Below are 17,767 nucleotides of genomic sequence, written 5' to 3' on the forward strand. Positions count from 1 at the left end.
ATAGGAAAAAGTTAGTTGGACGTAAATTATGTAGCATTTTTTGAGGCCATTTCTACAGTACCTTTAGAAACAGACACAATTATATGTATAATTTAATAGTAGTTACTACTGAAGTAGTTGTTAACTCGGACTACTGATTAGAATGGAAAGTTTCCAAACGTTTTAATAAAACAAAAAATAATTTTGCAAAACTTATTTTGTATTTATCTACCTACTGTATCGTTCACAGTCTGCAGACAAGAACTATGTGGGTTTGCAGAAAGCGTCGATAATAATTTATTATCTGTAATAATAATAATAATAGATTTTAGAAAGGAAAGGATTTTTTTAAACTTGCGTTTAAATATGGGAAATGTGTTTTAAGTTTGCTCTGTTTGGATGTAATAGATAATGACGTTAATTATGAGTAAAATTCAGAGAAACACATTCTCTTCCTTTAAGATTAGCTATTTACCTTGCAACTATATTAGCTCATGTTATACCAGGTGTTTCACATCAATGTATATAATTTTTTAAATTCTACTGTGCAACAGTGTTGTACCATGCTGTATAAAAGTTTTATGACTAGAATCTATTAAATATCCGAGAAATAAAATTGTAAAATATAATACAGTAACGGAATGCTTTCATATTCGTATGGAAATACATATAAATGTAACTTTACTGCTAGAAATATGCAACCCTGTTAAATTTAAATATATTATAATAAAATTAAATATTTATAGCTATATATTTTATTAGAAATTAGTATGTTCCATTTAGAAGAAGAGCTAGTAGCACTTTAAAAACTCAGATACTCCAAAAAAAATTTTAGATGCACGATTCGAATGATTTTTTTACACACTGTGGCTATGTACTTTTCTTTTTTGAATTAAGTACAATAATCTAGTTTGTTGCGGTTTTTAGAAAGCGATTGTTCGGAGAATCGTCTTAGGGATTTTTTTTTAATACTCCTTTCGAATTAGATAAAACCTGAAAATTAAAAAAAATGTTAGTAGACATTTTATTGTACTTTATGGAGGGGAAATGGTATGTAGAATGATAATATCAAAAAAGTAACTCGAAAAAAGTGACGTTAAGTTGGCAAATTGCAAATTAGGTGTTTTTCCCTTTTTTTACTGCCCATGGAAATCTAGACGACCTATCAGAAAATTAGTTTCTTTATGTTGTAGGCAATTTACCTAGAATTTAAGGTAGCTAAAGTCGTATTTCACCAATTTGTTAACTGTAAAATAAAGGTCGAACGCGGAAAAAAACAATTTTCGAAAATTGAGCATTATTATTGCAGAAATCGATTAATGTCGATGGTTCTAGAAAAGACGTCTACCTAATAAGCAATATGTGTGCCAAAGGCCGATTCGATTGACCGTGAAATTGTTGCTCTATATATTTGTTAATTAATTTCGTTCGCTTTTTTCCAACTAATTGTTTAATTACAAAACGTTGAATTTAGAAGTAAATATCGTAGATATAGGTTCCAATTAATCCAAAAAAACGTATCGAAAAAAAAAATTCATAAAGTTAAAATTAAGTTGCCCTTTACAATTAACAAAGTAGGATGTGCAAAACAGCGTTATAAACAAATTGTCCCAGGGTCAGGCAAAAGCTGCTCGGGAATTCGCTCTTTTTGCATTAAATAGAGCTTAATTTTACAGTACTTAAAAAAAAGAGAAGTCGCCTACGCCTCTTTGTGAGATTTTGAACTGAATTTGAAACGTTCAAGTTGTTGTGTAGCTAGATTTCTAATTAAAATGTTCCTAAAGTATCTTTAAAAAATTGAAAGAGGCCATGGATTTACAGCTCGGTCGTCGTAATTTGTTTAATAAATACATTTAGAAATATATGTAAACTTATTTATATATCTTTTCAAGGTTGTTCTGATTCTTAATGGGTCACTTTGCTGAAAGATGGCAATTTTATACTTAAGAAGATAGTTAAAAATATATGTAATGCATGTTGTATATGTAATTTCAGCATGAACATCAGCAATTAGTTTGATAGATTTAATATAATAAAAAATAAGAAATGTCATCCACATTTTGTTATTTATTTTCAATACTCAATTGCAGAATATAAAATATATTCAAATAATTGTAACTTAGGTTAAATCATTAAAAAATGAAACTGTAATGTCGAAAATAAAAAAAAAAACAAATCAAAACAACGCATTATATAGTTGTGATACTGATGTTACCTAGAAATTCTGTAGTTTATAGTATCATAGTAATATTACATATATGAGATATTTGATTAAAAAATTTACACATATTAAAACTGTCGACATAATTATTGTTTTGCAATATGTATTATAAAATGTGTAATGTTAATGTGACTGTTATCTTGGAACTAAAAATTTCAATTCTTCTATTACTGTGGGACATTCAATATGAAGATGCAAATTCAAATAAAACGTTCAATACCCCACAATTTTCTCGAAACAGTGTAAGGAATCAACGCAAGAAGACAACTCAACTATAGAGACTATATCAACTATGTTTCGAGATAGAAACCAGTAGTTCTAAAAAGTACATGTAAAAGTCCGTTGGATTGCTTCTACATATGAATTTGCTAAAAGACGCAGAACCCCATCGTTCTAAAGTGCGGCAGTTGCTAAAATATATTCAGTAGATCTGAGTTTGCTATAAATTAAAAGGCACATGATAATAGTAACCAGAAGTTCTTGAACCTTTACTTTTTAACTTTTATAAATTATTAGAAGTCACGTGATCACTGATCTTAGGCAACCAACACTGCATGATTGGCACTGTGAGCTAAAATCATTTATGAGTGCCTTGTATATGCTTTTCATCATTTGACTTTAGATAATATCCTTTCATGAAAATAGCATTTTTATTTCTTTTTATTTATTTCCTTTATCCAGCTTTCTGCGTCATCACGTTCCTCCTGTATTTCCTCCCTGCACCTTATTTCTCTTCTTTTTTCGTATTCATCTTTTTTTTTATATATACTAATAAATGTATTCTCGTTGTTGCAGGCTCTATAATGTTTCACGTGCGCAGAAGGCCGGCGGACTGCGCGCCACGGAAACGGAAAAAGAAACCCGGTGCCTTGGGCCAGACTGCCGGCAACAGGGATGTCAGGGGAGACACGGCGCCCTTCCTCGTCGAGCTGGGACCAGACGGATCGGCGCCCCACCCGGGAGACACCGCCAGGACCATCCGACTCACCAACGACGTCATGGAGGTACGACACGTTTACTTTCACTAACTAATGCTTAAATTATATCCGGAAATATTTTCGAGGTCACGGGCATTTTGAGAATTACCCCGGGTCGAAAACGAGGGATAATTTTCTAAAAGTAAGAACTAAACTTGACATTTTGAAGTCGAATCGTTGAAATGAAAATGTAAAGAAAGCCGTGCTGATTTGTTATTGCTGTCAGCCTGACGTTAATTGTTTAGTTGACGTGATCTTTTGTTGAAAATGTTGTGTTTCGATAAAGCTCAATGAATTTGAAAAGAAGTTAAAAATTTAACACCTTATAACAACAAAAAGTCTAAAACAAGCATATGGAAATGGTTTATCGAGTTCTGCAGTGAAGATACATATAGAAGAGACGAATCTTTGAATGTCGAACAATTAAGGAACATTTTGGCAGATTATGCTTTCAATATGAAGAGTAAATTGTAAATAAAATCATGTGGAACTCCATAACAAAAAAGTTAGAGGTCTTTTAATATCTCATGAGTCGCGAAATGCGCGAAAGGCGTGGCGTATCCCCATAATTCTTCTAACAAGCACGTTGTGAAGACATTGACTCAGAACTAGACCATGTGCATCATTACAAGTAGATATGAACTAAGGCGCTCGGGCATCAATAAAGTCAACTGGCGAACGTTCGTTATATATATTTTTATTGTTTAAATTAAAATAATAAAGAATAGGGCATTTTATTATATTTGTAATCGGATCAAAGGCTTGTTTACGCTATAGCTCGAGAGAGACTGTGAATAATAGGTGTAATGTCTCTAGGACGTAGAATAATTTAGGCGACGGTCGGAATTATGTTTCTGCGCATATGAAGGTCAAAGCTCATAAGATTTTAAAACATCTCTACAAGAAATGTTTTATGAAAAATATAAAATTAAGTCACACTGATGTAGAGTTTATGGCCACCAGAGCTGCTTGAGGTGCTAGGCGAAGAAAATTACAGAGCTACCCAATAATGATGAGAATAAAAGGATTATGAAAATTTGATATGAAGAATAGTTTGCAACGCAATTTTTTTCATATTGCTTCACATGAATCAGTATGAAGTAGAGAGGAACAATTTTCTACTCAATTTTTCAAAGAAGAAACTAATAATCTAGGAAAGTCGCATTGAATATAAGCCAATTTTCTCTAAAACTGTACCAAATGGTTCCAAAAGATTGGCAGATAGTAATTAGTTACATACTTGCAAATTCGGGCAATCCTGAAATATATTCTGTCTGTTTGTGCAAGAAATTGATAACAAAAAGAGGAAATTACATTAAAATCGACAGATCCAAACAATTGGAAGGAAACAAACTCAAAGGGATGGTACAAGAACTGCCCAGTTGTGATTTAAATCTTCAGCTTCTGATATAGGAATTGACACTAAATGAGTTAAAATAACCAATCATTCTGCAAGAGCCAATGCTGTCCCAAATTTGGCCAGTAAGTGAGTTAGTGAACAACTTACTAAAATTGCAAGATAGAAACAGTCAGTCAAGCTTTGGATGTGGAGCATCATAGTGATATGGTTGAAACCATGAGAAGGACCAGTGAGTTTAATCATGACCAAAATATAACAGAAGATATCACTAAAACAGAAAATAAAGAGGTGCAAACCGTTAACTCAAACCAAACCCCAATCATTTGAAATAACTGCGTTTTTAATGTCACTAATAATGGTAATACATAATCTTGTATTAATATTAATTTGTTTATTGTTTATATAACAAATTTTTATAACTCCAATTACAATCATTATTATTGGCTTATTAAATAAAATTGGAATTATCTATTAGCATTTAGGAAAAAAACTAATTAGTAATTATTCAGTTTCAATCGAATTATTGTTTAAACCAGTACTTCCAAAAAAAATGTTATAGTAACACACTGAAGCACTACAGTTTTTAACGCAAATTATATACAGTTTTAATCTAACAGAGCTACTTAAACATATCAGTAAAGACGAGGAATGAAAAATTCTCGCCATTTCGCTGCGCCGCAAAAAAAGTTTGGTTGTCACTGGTTCGCACCATAATTTTCAGTCCGAGTTCTTCATCCTCGCCAATTCATTCAAATTTATGTCGGAGTATCGCTGTTTTACATATTTAGTGGTAACATAAACATAATTTGGAGGCCTACAAATTTTAAGTGGCTTCCATAAATTCAAATTAGGTTTGCAGTGGCTTCGGCAAACTTCTTTGTTATGCGGTGTTACCCACCAGGGTATTAACTTGCTATTCATGAGTGCTTCGTTCTGGATTATCTGTTGCCTTTCCTAGCTTCCTGAATTATGCAACGCGGGATAAATGGGAGAGCCCCGGTTGATGTAAAACACTTTGGAAGTTTTTTCGATACAGAAAGTTTCCAGTATCTTTTACGGATGAGCGTACGTGCTGTATTCGAAATATTTTCTCCATTAATGCATACGAAATCGGTAGCTGTTGATGTGGTTCGCGAGTGATAAGAACTGAAAGTTCCAAATTCATACGAGTCTTTTAAAAAATTCTGCACGCCGTAAATTATGATTCAAAAATTTATTTCACTAAGTAACTTTACAGGCTATCCTTGTAATCTCCATCTTTCTCACTAACAGCGGCCTAGCGTTTCCCGTTAGGACGCCATTTTTGTTGATCTGTCTGATTACTCGTCTGCATCAAAAGCATTCCTCGATGGTTTTAAAACGTTTCCCTCGGAGTGGTTTCTTGAGTTTTGGAAACTAAAGTGGTGGGCACATGTCAGGACTATGGGGTGGATTGTGGAAGGATTTTCCATCCGTAATTCTCCAAAACTACTTGTGAAAGTGTCGAACCTTCTTTGGCGAATCTTTAGCCACAAAACATTTCGCAGAAAGTCTCCGCATAGTATCGTCCTGCCACAATGGTTCCCTGGGATACTCAATCTATAGCTATTACTTCATAAGCTATTATCATCATAAGCTTGATTGGACTGTTCACGACGGCATTTTGTTTATGGAGGAGAGTCAGAATGTTTGCATTTCAATTCTGGCTCAAAGTATCGAATCTATTTTTTTTCTGTAGCAACAATCCTGGTTAAAAATTGATCTCTCTCTCGTAACGTTGAAGCAATTGTTGTGCATTTCTCTAGCAATTTGCTTTTTGATCTTCACTCAGATGATGACGAACCACCTTTGCAGCGACTTTGCTTTTCTGTAGTTTCTCGGTTATGATTCGAGTATTGCGTCGATCTTTTAAGTTCTATTTTCCCGCTGCCTCAAAAAATTAAGAATTTTTTTCAGCATATTATTTTATGTATAGGGTTAGTCAGTCACTATAATGTGACAACTTATTGTGAATTTATTATTGAAATTACAAAATAGTTTCTAATACAAAAGTTTTAGCTTTTTTTATGAATTTTTATAATACAGTATTAGAAAAAACAATTGAATAACGGAAATCACTAAATTAAAGAAAAACATTTTTTTTTTAAATGGGACACCCTATATATATTTAGTTTCGTAAAATTTTTCTCTTTTCAAAAATATATAATACGTTACTGTTTGATTCAGGAATTTTCGACATTCAGTTTAAAACTATTTTTGAAAAAACAGGAGGGAAATTTTTGTTTATTTATAAACATTTAAGACTTGAAATTTCGGGAATAAATTAATTAACCTTTAAACTTCATAATAACGGTTAAAGATATCGAAAAAAATGCATTTTATTAATTTAATTAATAAAATTTAATTATTAATTTGTTATAAATTATTAATTTTGTAAAAAAAATTTTTTTCGAGAAATAATTATTGACAATGGTACAAATAAACAATTTTCTTAAAAAACAATATTTTTCTTTAAAAAAATTCAGGAAATGACATATTTTTTATGTATAAAGTTTATTTAATAAGAATCGAGTTTTTGGATGTAATATGCATAATAGTATTATTTTTCAACATTAAATTACATATTATTTATTTTAAAACAGGTGGAAATTAAAACACTCAATTCTCATTAAAATAAACTTTATACAAAACAAATATGTCATTTCCTGATTTTTTTTACATAAAAAAGAAAATTGATTATTGGTACCATTGTCAATAATTATTTCTCGAAAAAATGCGAAAAAATTCTTTTTTTTATAAAACTAATAGTTTATAACAAATTAATAATTAATGATTGCAAAATGGACAGTGTAGTTATTATTTTCATGCGCTACCTCAGATTAAAAAAAAAATCGCAAAATTTTCGGGCAGTTAAGATTTGAAGTCTCGATTTCCCTTTTGAATGTTTCTGTCTTATTTCCCCCCCACCACATTCCAGATGTAAAAATGTATTCGAGAACCTTTTTAAAGGGTTAAAAATTACTATAAAATTTATTAATTAAATTAATATAATGCATTTTTTCGATATCTTTAACCGTTATTATGAAGTTTAAGGGTTGATTGATTTATCCATCACTATCGGCTAAAAATGGTCCAAGAAATTTTTTTTTTTAATTCGTGAAAAATTACCACGATTACAAATATCAAAACGGCTTTAAAAAATATTCATTCTTCGCAAAGTTATTAACTAAAAGCCTTATAAAATTACACTATTTGTTTATACGCCGTTTTGAGGAGGTTAGCCTAAGAAATTACAATTTCCAATTGCATATCTTGAAAATATAAGTCAAGACGAAACAAAAGAGCCCTCATAAGGTCTTTTATTATAACGCTAACAACCGCGTTTTTGCAATTGAAAAAATGCTATTTCTAAAAACAAATGCTAAAACAAATAAATATTTTTTTACCAAATTTTCAGGGTTTCTTAAGCGTAACAAAATACAACTTTTACTGCAGTTTAGAGACGATTTATGATATTTTCTTCTATTTATAGCAAATTGAAATTTCGCTGTTTTTTGCAATTATTTAAACAAATTGTTAATGGATTTTAATTTAGCAGGTCTCAAATGAAGCGTTTTTTGAATATCTATAAGTACAAACAAAAGCAAAAACTCCTGTTGGAGAACGCTTCTTAATACAGCTAAAAAACTCAATTTTTGGTAATTTTTACATTATAATCATTATTTAAACAATAATATTGTTGTTTTAAACCGATACTTTTTGGGAAATATTATTCCTTTTTGCCTAAACTTCAATCTGAAACGAATTACCTTTTGATTTACATGTATTACAAATTTCATTTACTGGCAATAATAGCAATACAAACAGCTGTGGCGGATAATACTGTTTCATTATAAATTTCCAGTAAACGTTAATATTAATTTTCCTCTGGTATTTAATTTATAAAAAATAACATAAGGCGATAAACTAGTTCTGAAATAATTATCTACCAACGTTTGAATTCAAATTTAGAACGTAAACCGCAATTCAGCGTAATAATAATGCAACAATATTAATGCGATTTATATGCTTACTTTGTAATTTTGCCGGGAAACTGGTATGTCATTTGAGTCCTAGGTATCGATAATTGATTTATTATAAATTTACTGCCCCTAATGCAATAAAATCGAAGGAATACATAAATTTCATTAAAGTTATTTCTATCTCGACAGCACGTTAGCTAGATATATCTCCATTTTTATACGGCGGCTATTAAATTAACTGTTCTTTCGTGTTAAATGTGATATTAATTCTATAAGAAATTTCTTAGTGTCCAACCGTTACTAACAGTTCTTATGAAGTTTATATCCTCTTTTTCTTCATTAGTTTCTTTTAATGGATACATATTTCCATTTTCCTGTTGAAATGAAAATCGTCATCAATTTTTACCTGAAACACTGCATATGTATTTCGTTAATTTTTAACAATATTTTCAGAATTTAGCCATTACTATTGGCCCTTGTTGGCTCTGTCAACTTAACATGTTTTACGGCAATCTATTTATTAGTTTTAACCTCAACAGCAAATCAAAATACGAGGCCTGTTCAGAAAATGACCGAACTTTTTAAATTATGCGCTAATGGAGGAAAGAAAGAAAGAATGAAAGAAAGGAAGTTTATTTGACCATGTTACATATATGCATATACATTTATGGCAAGTCAAAGGTACAAATGTGAATACAGTCATACATATAAATGTGTAAAAGACAAAGAAAATATAGTATATCAAACATAACATATAGAGTACATCACCACAAACAAGCCGAAACAATCCAACTTCACACGAAGCGACATATAACAGCAATTATTTATAGTCTGTATTAAGAAAATCGTGTATTGTATAGAAACAGTATTGACTTAGATGCCTCCTAATTACAGTTTTAAAACAATTCAGATTTAACGATTTAACAGTAGTTGGCAGTTTATTATAAAGCCCAACGTTAAGAGAATTTGATTTTGACCTTGTAAGTCGGAAACGGTCCGTTCTAATTGCATTAGAGTTTCTTGTGTTATATATGTGAATGTCTGACTGAAGACAAAAAAAAACTATTTAGTGATATGTGGTTGGCAGCATTGCGTTACGCATAACCTCTGTAACCGTGAGTGGACAGTTATACGTCAAACACTAATCTGGCGAGCTTGGTCGTAAATCATAGACCGCCTCCAAAAAGCAAGTAAACAACAGTGGCGCGTACAGAGGTAAAATATAGTAGCTACATATGCGGAGTTTAAAAAATTAAATTGGATTTATAATAAATTACATTTAAAATAAATAGTTTATGAGAATAAAGAAGTTTTTATAGGAACAGGGGTGCCAGACGTGAACTGATCCCTTCAACCCTTCATAATGCATAAACAAATTATTTTATTTCTAAACCCTTTAAAACCGTACTGCACTGGACCTTCACCTTCACAGGGAAGGATTTATTATTTTGCATCGAGTATGATCCTACTATACATTGAGACAAAAGATCACGCACACTGAAAGAAATGCGTTTTATTCTTTATTTGAATTCTATATGCCATTATAAGACCATTGTATACTATATGTGACAGTTAAACAGATGAATATTGGATATAAAACGCGTACTGCTAGCACAGTTGTATAGTGACTACAACGTTTATACCCTTTACGAAATAATAGCAATAACTGTTATTAAAGTGTTTCATATCGTTATTAGAACATCTAGTAGGTACTGGTTATAAGTTTTATAATAATAAAAGTATTAATATGTTGTATACTCTGTATGAGTTAAAAACATATGACATTAAGTTTTCAGAAATTTTATTGGATAACTGTAATTACAAGCTAAGGTTCTAATGCAAACTAAACATACATAAAACATACTTTTAAGGATTAAAAATGATGACAAATCGCTGCCAAAACTGTCCAGTTTATTTTCTTAGCAACGATGCACCCGTATTTTCTTGTATTACATGAGAATTTGCACTATAACTCTTCCACCTTAAGAATGAAGCATCCCCTGAAAGGTTGAGCTTCTTTCCATCTAATTCTGTTTCCTCTGGTTGATTGACTTTATATCCATGCTCTTCTTTGTCACCGCTAACCTTCTGTTCCTCCAGCTTATGTAAAACTTAACATCAGCGGTTTCTAATAGGACCTACAAAATAATAATTTTTAAGATTTAGACAAGATTTACATTTGAAAAAACAAAACAATTACAAGCCATAAATCAGTTAGATACTTACATAATTTTCCATTTCACACAACGCGATATGATCATGTATCCCACAAAACATGTGCATTTCATTTTCATCAAACTAGACGTGTAATAGTCGTAAGTCGATGCACAGCGGACTGTCGGAAATTTTACGATCATAACCGATTATGCACCGAGAGGTGACGATCACTTAACCATTATAAGACGCGTTTTACACGTTAAAAACGGAAACATATTCAGTATAAGAACGAATAATTCTGTTAATACAATTATTATATACAAATTCGGATACTGGTCTTTATACAACAAATCTTCCCTACTATACAATTGGAACATAAAGTCTATAACACCTAATAATGTAGTATAAGTAATTTATTATGACCTTTATTTCATAGATACATAAGGTGTATTAAGCACCTTCCAGTTAAACTCATTGAATAATGAGTATGGAGATTATTGCTTTTTTTTAATAAAAGTTGTATATTGGTTATAAAAGTTTTAATATGCGCTATACACATTATTCTAGATAAACAGTTTAATAAGCCCATTTCTTTCAGTGCAGAGAATCTCTACGCCCCAAGAAAGCACGTCAATCTCGATCCAATGTCAAAGTAATGCTCACTGTTTTTTTCGACTTATGTGTACTATCAAAGCGTTGTACAACGGTTGCGTGAAAAATCCGCAAAAAGAGATCAGAGTTGTGCCGAAACGACTCATAGTTCTTGCATCATGGCAATGCAGATTACTGTCCTCTCTCACTCTGTCTATCTATCCACGTCTGGGAAAAGTATCTGAATAGGAGAGTACTTTGAAGAAGGCAAGGACTAATGTATAAAATTAATAATAAAGTTTAAAAAACTAAAATTTGGTTATTTTCTGAGCAGGCATCGTACACTAATAGTGGCATCTTGATTACTGTACAGTACAGTGTTTTCCTGAATTATGATTAATCAAATATCCTATGTAATTTATTCTATCTCTTACGAACCTCAAGAAATCTTTGAAAAACTGAAGTTCAACAACACTATAAATAGACTTCACTACAACACTTTTTTAAGAATTGGAAATCCGTCTCAGTTATTGTAAATTGTTTTTCTTTTTATAAGAATCTTGTTGCTTTTGTGGTATCTGTATATTTATTACTAGAACCGTGAGATTCACTACTAGACGTGCAAAGTAAATACCCCGTAAATTCCTGATATAAATCGGGAAGATAGTTAATTACATAATTATTTTCATACGTGCCGAGCTGGATGAAACACGCATACATCATTTTAATAACAGTGTCGTCTTTATGCGCATAAGGACGAAAATATAAGGGAAAAAACACGAGTCCTTCCACTTCTTTCGCTGTTATGAATGACTCTTGTGCTGCTGTCGACCTCGAGGGGCTTTTGACGCCGCTATGTTAAAATTACACTGCCGGAAAATGTACGGGGAGGTCGCTCATGAATGTCAGCACCAAACTGGCTGCAAAATGAAAAAAAAAAAAAAAAAATGCTAGATTTAAAGATGTAGAAAAGTTGTCTTACTATTATTATAATCGAGGTAAACCTAAACTTATTAAACCCCATATCACTATTTCCATTCAAATGTCTCAAAAGTATAAGTATTTGAAAAATTTAGACTTATATTTCAGAAATATAATTCAATTGATTCATGTAATAAGAAAATTTTTGCCTTAACAATTTTTTTCTCATTTCAAGAAGAGTCAGAGAAAATTGAGGGTGGCGCTTATTGTGAACCACTCTGTATATCATAGTAATTGCTTGGTACCAAAATGCTACCAGTTCATTACCTCTACAAACATGGAGTCTGGGTTTTTGTTATTGAGTTATCGGTCTGTTGTTCATGAATGCGGGTGTGCGAAAGGTTCGTTAAATGAATTAATTTCAATTGGATTGGGAATATTGTCGCCCGATATTTGTTCTGCGTGTTTATTCAATTGCGGAATAGCAAGTCATCGCTAGTTAAAAAAAAAATATGCAGAAAATTGTGTAAATGTTAGATATTATTGCATAGAATTCGATACAGTGTTGTTTGTTCACAATTTTTTAAAATTTTTGCTCCTGTGTTTCAAAAACGAAATTCCTGGGTTTATTTGACCTTTCCTTGTTAAAAGAGGTCATAATGTAATGCCGTAAAAATATTAAGAAATATGAAATAGTTCAAAATGTAACAGGCGTAGACTCTCTGGACAGTCAATCGTAGCATATGAATAGAGAAATAACAAAAGTTTATTTCGACAAATTGTTCCTTTTGGAACAGATAATAATCAAGATATTGTAGCAGATGATGAATGGGTTTCATATTGAGAATAAGGGGGTTCATATTGAGAGCTTAAATTGTATTCTTCAAAATTGACGACTACATCTGTCTTAACCTTTACCAAAATACCGATAAAAGAACTGACTCCAAAACCAAAATCAAAAAGAAAACTTTTACTTTTAAGTACATTTAATACGAGATGGTATATTAATTTTATTTACCTTCAGAAAATTAAAAATTTTTACATTATTTGGACTTTTTATTTAATATTATGTTTCCAAAAAATTCCTGTATTGTTTTGTGAGGTGAATAGGTATTGATATTATTCGAAATTATTTATTATTTTTCAAAATTTTGTTATTATTAAAAAATTATTTAATCAACATTATTCAAATTATTTCAAATACAAAATAACTGAAAAATTATTATTTTTTTCTTAGAAATACCAACCGAAATTTAATGTACTTATCCAATTTCCAAAATATTCAGTAGCGTAGAAATTTTAGGGTTTTTAATTCTACAGGGTGTCCCGTTCATGCTTCAAAAAAACTTGTGTGGATGTTCCTCATGGCAAAATAATAGAGGTAGTTCAAGTAAAGTTTTTTTCTTAGACGCCCTGTTTTCGAGATACAGTGTGTTGAAGTTGTTACTTTCCAAATGGTTTTCCTTAATAATCTTTAAATCGGCTAAAGATAAAAATGTCAAAATTTGTACACGAGTAAACATCAACTGTGCGTTAAGAATAATGTGCAAACGGTTTCTTTCTGTAAAGCAGTGTCGCCAATACAGGTAATTGGAGGTGTACAATCGAAAGAAAAATATGTTAAAATTCAAAATTTATAATATTTCTAAATGGTTCTGTAAACTCTAAAGCATGCTAGAAAAAAAGGTTTACTTGTCGAAATTCAGTAGCATGTACCTTTTTCGAGAAAAATGAAGTTGCATAGAAGCAAATGGGGGACAATTTCAGCATCTACTGTAGTATTTCGAGTTTTGCTCATTTATTTAATTGTGAAGCTGTTTTGTTCTGTATATCTCCGAGTCTGTTTCCTAATATTTTTCTGTTTTTATCACTTTAAGCATTCATGTCCATCAACAATTGTTTATTTTAGTAATGGTAGTATAGTAATTTACAAAATATAAAATTAGTTATTAATAGATAATTAATTAATGATTAATGAGCAAAAAAATGCAACTTCATTTTTCTCGAAAATGGTACATGCTACCGAATTTCGATAAGTATACCTTTTTTTGTAGTATGCTTTAGAGTTTACATAACCGTTTAGAAATGTAATAAATTTTGACTTTTAACATATTTTTTTTTCGATTGTACCCCTCCAATTACTCGTATGGGCGACACTGCTTTTCAGAAAGAAACCGTTTGCACATTATTCTTAATGCACAGTTGATCGTGCACAAATTTTGACATTTTTATCTTTAGCCGAGTTAAAAATAATTAAGGAAAACCATTTGGAAAGTAACAACTTCAACACAGTGTATCTCGAAAACAGGGCGTCTAAGAAAAAAACGTTACATGGACTACCCCTATTATTTTCCCATGAGAAAGTTGCACACAAGTTTTTTTTGAAACATGAACGGGACACCCTGTATATTTCCCAGTATATCCGTCACTGGTTAACAGGTTAACAGATTTGTGTATTAATACAATAAATTTTTGGCCACAGCCAATCATTAATCTATGTTTCATCAATTTACGTCAAGCATCTTAAGGGATATTTAAATAAATTGTATTTTTTTATGTATCCACACCAAATAACGAAGAGTTTTCGGACACATGTTTATAGGAACTTCTTTATTGGTTTTGGACGTAGAATTAACCATTAAATTTTGGTAGTGTATATCATTGACATTCTTCTATGTATATAATATGAATAATACAACTAAAAATAAACTATATTTCAGGTTACTGAGGTAAAATAAAGCTGGACGCCAGATTACTATCTTTTCCTCTAAATAGGCCCATTCAGTGATATATAATTTTAAACTTTTTCTTTCATTTTCTGATAGTATTTAACCACCTAATTACATCTTAAAAAAATTAGGTCAATAGGATTAATAATAAGTGATATATTTAATTCTGAATTTGTAAGACCCTTAAAAAGGTCAACACTGCGAGAGAACAGCTAATGACGTCACGATACCGGCCACTCGGCGATCAAGTCGCGAGCAGACGGAGAGATGTGTAGATATTTGCTATACTTTTACCTATATTATATACCTATATTTTTAAGTGTATAAATAGAGAGTGTATAAGAGATATACATCAAGTCTTGTTGAAATGCATTTTTCACACAACATATTTATTATAAACATAGAATGTCTTGGAATATCTAAATACATTTTCGGATTTTTCTCAATGACGTAATTTTGCCTTCCATTTTGTGTACAAATGTACCCAACGTACTAGACTCGGTACTTGTGGATGTATGCGACGACGTGTATGTGCGAGCAACTCAGAACCACCCTCGTTTTTCTTTGATTGCCCGTCTATATTATTATTTAAATAAATTACTTATAGGTGCCTCTCGCAACGTATTTCGAAATTTTTGTGGACGGGAACGTTTAGATGGGGTAGAATTTATTTTTTCGACATAAATTTGAAAATTCTGCTCTAAATGTTTAAATAATAATATTTATAACCTCTTAGACGGGCAACCAAAGAAAAACGAGGGTGGTTCTGAGTTGCTTATAGGTCCCTCTCGCCGACGTATTTCGAAATTTTTGTGAACGGGTACGTTTAGATGGGGCAGAAATTTTTTCCAGCATAAATTTTATAATTCTGCTCTAAATGTTCAAATAATAATATTTAAAACCCTCTAGATGGAAAACCAAAGAAAAACTAGAGTGGTTCTTAACTGCTTATAGGTCCCTGTCGCCGTCGTATTTCGAATTTTTTGTGAACACGAACATTTAGATGGGGCAGAATTTATTTCCGGCATAAAGTTGAGAATTGTGCTCTAAATGTTCAAATAATAATATTTTACAACCCCCTAGACGTGCATCCAAAGAAAAACGAAGGTGGTTTTGAGTTGCATACCGTGGCTGGGGAAACCGTGGATAACATCACACAAACTTTTCATTTTTCGGTAATGAAATAAATATTTTATTCGGAGTCGATCCTGAGGTACTTTTGCAGCCTGGAACTATACAATATTTGTACAATCCTCGGTTTCGACCCATTTAGACATAAAAACAATAATTAACGAAACTGCGAATCGATCCACATATCGTATGTATTAACACAGAATGGGAAGAGAGCGAGCGTGAGCGGAGTGCTCTATTATGACGTCAGGCAATGGTTGCTCAACGTTTTTCCGCGCTCTGTTTTCATTAATTTATTTCACACATTTCTCGTTGAAACAAAAAATTGATTTTTGGCATACTAACTAATTAAAGGGTAAACTTTTGAAATATGCAATAAAAAAATTTTACTGAATGGGCCTATTCCGACGTAGAATCCACAAAATGTTGCATTTTACTTAAGTACATTCATCCTGTTACCTTTATTCAAGAAAGAATTTCTATAATTAGTACCACTCTAAATATCTCAAAAAATATGTTATATTTCCGGAAATAACTCCGTCTCTCTGACGTCCATCTTAATTTCCTCCTATACACAAACCATCCGTCTCACCTGACAAATCGCCTGTCACGATTCTAAACATTACCATTGTTTAATACGTCACAAATATTTACTCGCAGACATTTATATAAAATGCTTCCGCGTGCAGTCGTTCTCTTTATAAATCAGATAGGGATCGTCTCGCAATTTTATTACCAGACTTTCGATCGGGTCCAGGGTTTTACGTACTCTTAACGAAAATTTATGGACCCTAAAATCCGTCGTCTACACTTTTCGGTTTATGGAATCTTTTACTGTAGGAATCGAGACGGATGGGTTTCATGAGCATAGAAAAGAACTTAGTAACTTTTTTTATATACAGGGTGAGTCAGTCTTTTGTGGTAGGATTTTAACAATAAGAAAACTTCCTATAAACGTAGGTCTTAGAACTCTTCGTTTGTAAGATATAGGGTGTTGAAAACAAACTTTTTTTAAGAATTTTTCTTAATATCTCTAAAAGACCAACATATATTGAACTGAAATTTGGTATTAATAACACATTAGTTATGGTGAATAAAATAAAGATATCTGTTATCCATTTCACCCACCAGTGACGTGCCTGAGGTGGGTTACTGCCCCCTTTAAAAAAATAATTCGTACGCCCGTGAATTTTTCTGGAAAATAACATCATTTCTAAATTTTTTAATCAATTCTGAACAAAACAGATCTCTTTAAATTTTTTATAAAATTAACAGTTTTTGGTTAAATTCATTTGGCATAAAACTGTTCCAACGATATTCGTACCTAATACATTTGTGAATTAATAAGAAAAATATGATGTGCACTGAAAATCAACAAAAACGATTGAATGCATAATCACAGTTGATAGAGAATCATTTTTTTAATAAGAGAAGTTCCTATAAACATAAGTCTTAAAAAGCTTCGTTTGTGAGATATAGGGTGTAGAAAACAAACATTTTTAAGAATTTTTCTTAATATCTCTAAAAGACCAACAGATATTAAACTGAAATTTGGCATGAAAAAACAAACACAGAACTTAAAAAAAGAACTAATTATTGACACACACGTTACACCATGTTTGCGTTCTTATGTCAACGTTATGACATTTAATCGTTTTTGTTGATTTTCAGGGTGTATCATATTTTTCTTATTAGAAATG

The 17,767-nt window shown here is 31.4% G+C and overlaps 1 protein-coding gene across 4 annotated transcripts in view; it reads left to right on the top strand.

Moving 5' to 3' along the window:
- Positions 1–17,767, top strand: part of LOC108917078 (afadin) — a 264,104-nt gene that overhangs the window by 215,412 nt on the left and 30,925 nt on the right. For all 4 annotated transcript variants that reach the window (XM_023454370.1, XM_023454367.1, XM_023454368.1 and 1 more), the window contains exon 7: positions 2,996–3,204. In XM_023454370.1, the coding sequence (XP_023310138.1) occupies positions 2,996–3,204 (209 nt within the window). The remainder of the gene's footprint in view (positions 1–2,995; positions 3,205–17,767) is intronic.

The sequence above is a fragment of the Anoplophora glabripennis genome, unplaced genomic scaffold, assembly GCF_000390285.2.
Source record: "Anoplophora glabripennis isolate ALB-LARVAE unplaced genomic scaffold, Agla_2.0 scaffold69, whole genome shotgun sequence".
Lineage (NCBI taxonomy): Eukaryota > Metazoa > Arthropoda > Insecta > Coleoptera > Cerambycidae > Anoplophora > Anoplophora glabripennis.